At 48.7% G+C, this 10,138-nt stretch overlaps 1 protein-coding gene across 5 annotated transcripts in view; it reads right to left on the bottom strand.

Annotated features, from left to right (window-relative positions):
* Positions 1-7,654: 7,654 nt before the first annotated feature.
* Positions 7,655-10,138, bottom strand: part of LOC123724411 (KN motif and ankyrin repeat domain-containing protein 2) — a 115,245-nt gene continuing 112,761 nt past the window's right edge. For all 5 annotated transcript variants that reach the window (XM_045687830.1, XM_045687829.1, XM_045687831.1 and 2 more), the window contains one exon: positions 7,655-7,821. In XM_045687830.1, the coding sequence (XP_045543786.1) occupies positions 7,816-7,821 (6 nt within the window). In that variant the 3' untranslated portion in view covers positions 7,655-7,815. The remainder of the gene's footprint in view (positions 7,822-10,138) is intronic.

Genomic DNA, 10,138 nt, shown 5'->3' with positions numbered 1-10,138 from the left:
AGCTGGGAGACAGATGGAGAGGAACAGTGGAGCTGGGAGACAGATGGAGGAACATAGTGGAGCTGGGAGACAGATGGAGGGACATAGTGGAGCAGGGAGACAGATGGAGGGTTCATAGTGGAGCTGGGAGACAGATGTAGGGACATATTGGAGCTGGGGAGACAGATGGAGGGACATAGTGGAGCTGGGAGACAGATGGAGGGACATAGTGAGCTGGGAGACAGATGGAGGGTTCATAGTGGACTTGGGAGACAGATGGAGGGACATAGTAGAGCTGGGAGACAGATGGAGGTTCAAAGTCAGCTGGTAGACAGATGGAGGGACATATTGGAGCTGGGAGATAGATGGAGGGACATAGTGTAGCTGGGAGACAGATGGAGGGTTCATAGTGTAGCTGGGAGACAGATGGAGGGTTCATAGTGGAGCTGGGGAGACAGATGGAGGGTACATAGTGGAGCTGGGAGACAGATGGAGGGTTCATAGTGAGCTGGGAGACAGATGGAGGGTTCATAGAGGAGCTGGGGAGACAGATGGAGGGTTCATAGTGGAGCTGGGAGACAGATGGAGGGTTCATAGTGGAGCTGGGAGACAGATGGATGGTTCATAGTGAGCTGGGAGACAGATGGAGGGTTCATAGTGGAGCTGGGAGACAGATGGAGGGTCATAGTGGAGCTGGGAGACAGATGGAGGGTCATAGTGGAGCTGGGAGACAGATGGAGGGACTATAGTGGAGCAGGGAGACAGATGGAGGGTTCATAGTGGAGCTGGGAGACAGATGGAGGGACATAGTGGAGCTGGGAGACAGATGGAGGGACATAGTGGAGCTGGGAGACAGATGGAGGGACATAGTGGAGCTGGGAGACAGATGGAGGGACATAGTGGAGCTGGGAGACAGATGGAGGGACATAGTGGAGCTGGGAGACAGATGGAGGGTTCATAGTGGAGCTGGGAGACAGATGGAGGGACATAGTGGAGCTGGGAGACAGATGGAGGGTTCATAGTGAAGCTGGGAGACAGATGGAGGGTTCATAGTGAGCTGGGAGACAGATGGAGGGTTCATAGTGGAGCTGGGAGACAGATGGAGGGACACAGTGGAGCTGGGAGACAGATGGAGGGTCATAGTGGAGCTGGGAGACAGATGGAGGGACAAAGTGGAGCTGGGAGACAGATGGAGGGACATAGTGGAGCAGGGAGACAGATGGAGGGTTCATAGTGGAGCTGGGAGACAGATGGAGGGACATAGTGGAGAAGGGAGACAGATGGAGGGACATAGTGGAGCTGGGAGACAGATGGAGGGACATTGTGGAGCTGGGAGAAAGATGGAGGGACATAGTGGAGCTGGGAGACAGATGGAGGGAACAGAGTGAGCTGGGAGACAGATGGAGGGTTCATAGTGAAGCTGGGAGACAGATGGAGGGTTCATAGTGAGCTGGGAGACAGATGGAGGGTTCATAGTGGAGCTGGGAGAAGATGGAGGACACAGTGGAGCTGGGAGACAGATGGAGGGACATAGTGGAGCTGGGAGACAGATGGAGGGTTCATAGTGGAGCTGGGAGACAGATGGAGGGTTCATAGTGGAGCTGGGAGACAGATGGAGGGTTCATAGTGGAGCTGGGAGACAGATGGAGGGACATAGTGGAGCTGGGAGACAGATGGAGGTTCATTGTGAGCTGGGAGACAGATGGAGGGTTCATAGTGGAGCTGGGAGACAGATGAAGGGACATAGTGGAGCTGGGGAGACAGATGGAGGGTTCAAAGTGAGCTGGTAGACAGATGGAGGGACATAGTGGAGCTGGGAGACAGATGGAGGGACATAGTGGAGCTGGGAGACAGATGGAGGGTTCATAGTGGAGCTGGGAGACAGATGGAGGGTTCATAGTGGAGCTGGGAGACAGATGGAGGGTTCATAGTGGAGCTGGGAGACAGATGGAGGGTCATAGTGGAGCTGGGGAGACAGATGGAGGGACATAGTGGAGCTGGGAGACAGATGGAGGGATCATAGTGGAGCTGGGAGACAGATGGAGGGTTCATAGTGGAGCTGGGAGACAGATGGAGGGTCATAGTGGAGCTGGGGAGACAGATGGAGGGTTCATAGTGGAGCTGGGAGACAGATGGAGGGTTCATAGTGGAGCTGGGAGACAGATGGAGGTTCATTAGTGAGCTGGGAGACAGATGGAGGGTTCATAGTGGAGCTGGGAGACAGATGGAGGATTCATAGTGGGAGCTAGAGACAGATGGAGGTCATCGTGAGCTGGGAGAACAGATGGAGGGTTCATAGTGGAGCCGGGAGCAGATGGAAGGACATAGTAGAGCTGGGAGACAGATGGAGGGTTCATAGTGAGCTGGTAGACAGATGGAGGGACATATTGGAGCTGGGAGATAGATGGAGGGACATAGTGTAGCTGGGAGACAGATGGAGGGTTCATAGTGTAGCTGGGAGACAGATGGAGGGTTCATAGTGGAGCTGGGAGACAGATGGAGGGTACATAGTGGAGCTGGGAGACAGATGGAGGGTTCATAGTGAGCTGGGAGACAGATGGAGGGTTCATTGAGGAGCTGGGAGACAGATGGAGGGTTCATAGTGGAGCTGGGAGACAGATGGAGGGTTCATAGTGGAGCTGGGAGACAGATGGATGGTTCATAGTGAGCTGGGAGACAGATGGAGGGTTCATAGTGGAGCTGGGAGACAGATGGAGGGACACAGTGGAGCTGGGAGACAGATGGAGGGACATAGTGGAGCTGGGAGACAGATGGAGAGGGACATAGTGGAGCAGGGAGACAGATGGAGGGTTCATAGTGGAGCTGGGAGACAGATGGAGGGACATAGTGGAGCTGGGAGACAGATGGAGGGACATAGTGGAGCTGGGAGACAGATGGAGGGACATAGTGGAGCTGGGAGACAGATGGAGGGTTCATAGTGGATTTGGGAGACAGATGGAGGGACATAGTAGAGCTGGGAGACAGATGGAGGGTTCAAAGTCAGCTGGTAGACAGATGGAGGGACATATTGGAGCTGGGAGATAGATGGAGGGACATAGTGTAGCTGGGAGACAGATGGAGGGTTCATAGTGTAGCTGGGAGACAGATGGAGGGTTCATAGTGGAGCTGGGAGACAGATGGAGGGTACATAGTGGAGCTGGGAGACAGATGGAGGGTTCATAGTGAGCTGGGAGACAGATGGAGGGTTCATAGAGGAGCTGGGAGACAGATGGAGGGTTCATAGTGGAGCTGGGAGACAGATGGAGGGTTCATAGTGGAGCTGGGAGACAGATGGATGGTTCATAGTGAGCTGGGAGACAGATGGAGGGTTCATAGTGGAGCTGGGAGACAGATGGAGGGACACAGTGGAGCTGGGAGACAGATGGAGGGACATAGTGGAGCTGGGAGACAGATGGAGGGACATAGTGGAGCAGGGAGACAGATGGAGGGTTCATAGTGGAGCTGGGAGACAGATGGAGGGACATAGTGGAGCTGGGAGACAGATGGAGGGACATAGTGGAGCTGGGAGACAGATGGAGGGACATAGTGGAGCTGGGAGACAGATGGAGGGTTCATAGTGAAGCTGGGAGACAGATGGAGGGTTCATAGTGAGCTGGGAGACAGATGGAGGGTTCAGAGTGGAGCTGGGAGAAAGATGGAGGGACACAGTGGAGCTGGGAGACAGATGGAGGGACATAGTGGAGCTGGGAGACAGATGGAGGGACAAAGTGGAGCTGAGAGACAGATGGAGGGACATAGTGGAGCAGGGAGACAGATGGAGGGTTCATAGTGGAGCTGGGAGATAGATGGAGGGACATAGTGGAAAAGGGAGACAGATGGAGGGACATAGTGGAGCTGGGAGACAGATGGAGGGACATTGTGGAGCTGGGAGAAAGATGGAGGGACATAGTGGAGCTGGGAGACAGATGGAGGGACAGAGTGATCTGGGAGACAGATGGAGGGTTCATAGTGAAGCTGGGAGACAGATGGAGGGTTCATAGTGAGCTGGGAGACAGATGGAAGGTTCATAGTGGAGCTGGGAGAAAGATGGAGGGACACAGTGGAGCTGGGAGACAGATGGAGGGACATAGTGGAGCTGGGAGACAGATGGAGGGTTCATAGTGGAGCTGGGAGACAGATGGAATGGACATAGTGGAGCTGGGAGACAGATGGAGGGTTCATAGTGGAGCTGGGAGACAGATGGAGGGACATAGTGGAGCTGGGAGACAGATGAAGGGTTCATAGTGAGCTGGGAGACAGATGGAGGGTACATTGTGGAGCTGGGAGACAGATGGAGGGTTCATAGTGGAGCTGGGAGACAGATGGAGGGTTCATAGTGGAGCTGGGAGACAGATGGAGGGACATAGTGGAGCTGGGAGACAGATGGAGGGTTCATAGTGGAGCTGGGGAGACAGATGGAGGGTTCATAGTGGAGCTGGGAGACAGATGGAGGGTTCATAGTGGAGCTGTGAGACAGATGGAGGGTTCATTGTGAGCTGGGAGAGATGGAGGGACATAGTGGAGCTGGGAGACAGATGGAGGGTTCATAGTGGAGCTGGGAGACAGATGGAGGGACATAGTGGAGCTGGGAGACAGATGGAGGGTTCATAGTGGAGCTGGGAGACCGATGGAGGGACATAGTGGAGCTGGGAGACAGATGGTGGGTTCATAGTGAGCTGGGAGACAGATTGAGGGACACAGTGGAGCTGGGAGACAGATGGAGGGTTCATAGTGGAGCTGGGAGACAGATGGAGGGACATAGTGGAGCTGGGAGACAGATGGAGGGTTCATAGTGGAGCTGGGAGACAGATGGAGGGACATAGTGGAGCTGGGAGACCGATGGAGGGACATAGTGGAGCTGGGAGACAGATGGAGGGTTCATAGTGGAGCTGGGAGACAGATGGAGGGACATAGTGGAGCTGTGAGACAGATGTGGGGTTCATAGTGGAGCTGGGAGACAGATGGAGGGTTCATTGTGGAGCTGGGAGACAGATGGAGGGTTCATAGTGGAGCTGGGAGACAGATGGAGGGACATAGTGGAGCTGGGAGACAGATGGAGGGACATAGTGGAGCTGGGAGACAGATGGAGGGACATAGTGGAGCTGGGAGACAGATGGAGGGACATAGTGGAGCTGGGAGACAGACCGGAGGGTTCATAGTGGAGCTGGGAGACAGATGGAGGGACATAGTGGAGCTGGGAGACAGATGGAGGGACATAGTTGAGCTGGGAGACAGATGGAGGGACATAGTGGAGCTGGGGAGACAGATGGAGGGACATAGTGGAGCTGGGAGACAGATGGAGGGTTCATAGTGGAGCTGGGAGACAGATGGAGGGACATAGTGGAGCTGGGAGACAGATGGAGGGACATAGTGGAGCTGGGAGACAGATGGAGGGTTCATAGTGCAGCTGGGAGACAGATGGAGGGTTCATAGTGGAGCTGGGAGACAGATGGAGGGTTCATAGTGGAGTTGGGAGACAGATGGAGGGTTCATAGTGAGCTGGGAGACAGATGGAGGGACATAGTGGAGCTGGGAGACAGATGGAGGGACATTGTGGAGGTGGGAGACAGATGGAGGGTACATAGTGTGAAGACTGGTGGGGTCGAAGTCCCGCACAGGCCGGGGATCACATTATGTGACAAGAGTGGCGACTTTAACAGCGCGACCAACCTCAGGCACTACTGTTTGGACTTTAGAGGAAAAATGTTCTCACCATTTCTTTATCAGGGGTTGCCACCTCTGCCATACGATCCTTAATGTAGTGACACGCCTCCATGAAGTCCTTATCTATCGTCTCCCTGTGTATACATAACATAACATTTAGCCACCTGTCATAACATAACATTTAGCCACCTTACATAACATAACATTTATCCACCTTACATAACATAATATTTATCCACCTTACATAACATAATATTTAGTCACCTTACATAACATTTAGTCACCTTCCATAACATAACATTTAGTCACCTTTCATAGCATAACATTTGGCCACCTTTCATAACATAATATTTAGTCACCTTTCATAACATAATATTTAGTCACCTTACATAACATAACATTAAGTCACCTTTCATACCATAATATTTAGTCACCTTACATAACATTTAGTCACCTTCCATTACATAACATTTAGTCACCTTTCATAACATAATATTTAGTCAACTTTCATAACATAATGTTTAGTCACCTTACATAACATAACATTTAGCCACCTTTCATAACATAATATTTTGTCACCTTTCATAGCATAACATAATATTTAGCCACCTTTCATAACATAATATTTCGTCACCTTTCATAGCATGACATAACATTTAGCCACCTTTCATAACATAATATTTAGTCACCTTACATAACATAACATTTAGCCACCTTCCATAACATAATATTTAGTCACCTTTCATAACATGACATAACATTTAGCCACCTTTCATAACATAATATTTAGTCACCTTACATAACATAACATTTAGCCACCTTCCATAACATAATATTTAGTCACCTTTCATAACATGACATAACATTTAGCCACCTTTCATAACATAATATTTTGTCACCTTTCATAGCATGACATAACATTTAGCCACCTTTCATAACATAATATTTAGTCACCTTTCAAAGCATGACATAACATTTCTTGGTACTTTCATAACATAATATTTAGTCACCTTTCATAGCATAACATAACATTTAGTCACCTTTCCTAACAATTCATAATGACAGACAGACATATTTTAGTAATGCTGCAATGGTCGAGTCAATTATCATAAATGGCAGTCGGGAAATTAAGTGTTTCAAAAGATGTCAGGCCTTGTGATAATCATACAGTAGATCAGCATTAGAAACAAACCCCCTCAGGCCTTGTGATAATCATACAGTAGATCAGCATTAGAAACAAACCCCCTCAGGCCTTGTTTCTGAGACAGAGTCAAGAAGTCAACATATCCCACAAATCCTCCCTGTCACTGAATCATGCCTCACTCCGTGTGTGTGTGTGTGTGTGTGTGTGTGTGTGTGTGTGTGTGTGTGTGTGTGTGTGTGTGTGTGTGTGTGTGTGTGTGTGTGTGTGTGTGTGTGTGTGTGTGTGTGTGTGTGTGTGTGTGTGTGTCACGAAGCAGAAGGGGTCAGCTCTTGGGGCCAGACCATTATAGGACCGGGCCCCAGCAGAGGATGGTTTTTGTATTAAAGTTTCACTCAGCACCTCTCATTCTGCTCTCATTTGTCCCTGAAGACTCTAGACTGAAGGCTCTACACTGAAGGCTCCAGGCAGGATGCAGCTGGCCCTCACCTGAACAAAGACCTGGATTGTGTTTCTGACATCAGAGACGAGAGTAGACACATTGGGGATGAAGGATAGACGTAGGCTGCCATAAGGAGACCTCAGTGGGATGAGAGGGGTCTGAATAGAGGTGCCATTTATACTTGTTCGGCTAACTGTATATTTTTACATTTTCTTTGCAGATGGTTTGTTCACAGTTAATTTCATTTCAGAAGACCTCCACTGAGATGGATATTTTCTGCAAAAGTTAAGAACCTTGATCAAGAAGTCCTGTCTCACCCTGCTTCTGGCTGCTCCTCCAGGAGTGCCTGGCTGGTCTCTGGGTCCTGAGGGTCTCCCTGGCCCTCTATCTCCCCAGCCTGGGCTCCTGTTCCCTGGGCCATCTCTCCTGTGGCAGTGGCCTCTCCCTGGCCCTGGGATTCTCCAGCTCCCTCCTCCTGCTGCTCCTTCTTCTCCTGATCCTCCTGCATCTCCTCGGGCTCAGAGCTGTCCACCTCCTCGGCCTCCTCCTTCCTCCTCCCCCGCTCGACTCCTCCTCACTGGAGGTGGTCTCATACCTGGTCATTAACAACACAAACAAACAGCATCAATGAGACGACTGAAGTACCAAGAGACTTACAAAGTACCAAGATATGACAAGAAAAGGTAATTCAGCCCGATGTGTTCTGGCTATTTACTCACAGGGCTGGCCATTTACCTAACATTGATGTGTAACATCTTGGAATCTGTGAGCAGTGAGAACATGGCCTTGTGAAGTATATTTAGGGACATTCATCTTTAGGATGTTATGAATAGATGGTTCATGGAACTTCTATAGGGCCCTTGATCAGAGAATACAGAGAATACTGTTCCTTCATGGATGTTTGTGAACCGATCTTTCAGGAGCCGCAGAATTCACAGAATTCCTAAGGGAGAGGGGCGAATAGAGGCAGTGTAAGGAGAGTTCATGTGATCACAGTCTGAAGGAGGGAAGTCTGTGCTGTGTTCTCAAGGCAGTGTGTGTGTTTGTGTATGTGTTTTCTCAAGGCTATGTTGTTATTAGGAACAAGGAGGGCATGGAGGAAACATCTGAGCAGAGGCAGGATAAAGAGCACCCACTTCCTGGTTTAGCTCAGGGGTCAGGGGAAACCATAACCTGACACAGTAAACCCTTTAGAAATCTAAAAGGTGAGAATATTCCACTCAGAAATAGTTGACGAAATCGATACAGTTGAAGTCAGAAGTTTACATACACCTTAGCCAAATACATTTAAACTCAGTTTTCACAATTCCTGACATTTAATCCTAGTAAAAATTCCCTGTCTTAGGTCAGTTAGGATCACCACTTTATTTTAAGAATGTGAAATGTCAGAATAATAGTAGAGAGAATTATTGATTTTAGCTTTTATTTCTTTCATCACATTCCCAGTGGGTCAGAAGTTTACATACACTCAATTAGTATTTGGTAGCATTGCCTTTAAATTGTTTAACTTGGGTCAAACATTTCGGGTAGCCTTCCACAAACTTCCCACAATAAGTTGGGTGAATTTCGCCCCATTCCTCCTGACAGAGCTGATGTAACTGAGTCAGGTTTGTAGGCCTCCTTGCTCGCACACGCTTTTTCAGTTCTGCCCACAAATGTTCTATAGGATTGAGTTCAGGGAATTGTGATGGCCACTCCAATACCTTGACTTTGTTGTCCATAAGCCTTTTTGCCACAACTTTGGAAGTATGCTTGGGGTCATTGTCCATTTGGAAGACCCATTTGCAACCAAGCTTAACTTCCTGACTGATGTCTTGAGATGTTGCTTCAATATATCCACATCATTTTCTCCTCATGATGCCATCTATTTTGTGAAGTGCACCAGTCTCTCCTGCAGCAAAGCAGCCCCACAACATGATCCTGCCACCCCTGTGCTTCATGGTTGGGATGGTGTTCTTCGGCTTGCAAGCCTCCCCCTTATTCCTCCAAACATAACAATGGTCATTATGGCCAAACAGTTCTATTTTTTGTTTCATCAGACGAGAGGACATTTCTCCAAAAAAGTATGATCTTTGTCCCCATGTGCAGTTGCAAACCGTAGTCTGGCTTTCTAATGGCGGTTTTGGAGCAGTGGCTTCTTCCTTACTGAGCAGCCTTTCAGGTTATCTCGATATAGGACTCGTTTTACTGTGGATATAGATACTTTTGTACCTGCTTCCTCCAGCATCTTCACAAGCATCTTCACTGTTATTCTGGGATTGATTTGCACTTTTCACACCAAAGTACGTTCATCTCTAGGAGACAGAACGGGTCTCCTTCCTGAGCGGTATGACGGCTGCGTGGTCCCATGGTGTTTATACTTGCGTACTATTGTCTGTACAGATGAACGTGGTACCTTCAGGCGTTTGGAAATTGCTCCCAAGGATGAACCAGACTTGTGGAGGTCTACAATTTTTATTCTGAGGTCTTGGCTGATTTCTTTTGATTTTCCCATGATGTCAAGCAAAGAGGCACTGAGTTTGAAGGTAGGCCTTGAAATACATCCACAGGTACACCTCCAATTGACTCAAATTATGTCAATTAGCCTACCAGAAGCTTCTAAAGCCAAGACATCATTTTCTGGAAATTTCCAAGCTGTTTAAAAGGCACAGTCAACGTAGTGTATATAAACTTCTGACCCATTGGAATTGTGATACAGTGAATTATAAGTGAAATAATCTGTCTGTAAACAATTGTTGGAAAAATTACTTGTGTCATGCACAAAGTAGATGTCCTAACCGACTTGCCAAAAATATAGTTTGTTAACAAGAAATTTGTGGAGTGGTTGAAAAAACGAGTTTTAATGACTCCAACCTAAGTGTATGTAAACTTCCGACTTCAACTGCAGATTACCTGAAAATGTTCATTTTAAT

Source organism: Salmo salar, chromosome ssa10, assembly GCF_905237065.1.
Source record: "Salmo salar chromosome ssa10, Ssal_v3.1, whole genome shotgun sequence".
NCBI classification, from domain to species: Eukaryota; Metazoa; Chordata; class Actinopteri; order Salmoniformes; family Salmonidae; genus Salmo; species Salmo salar.
This window is presented reverse-complemented; position numbering and strand designations above follow the sequence as displayed.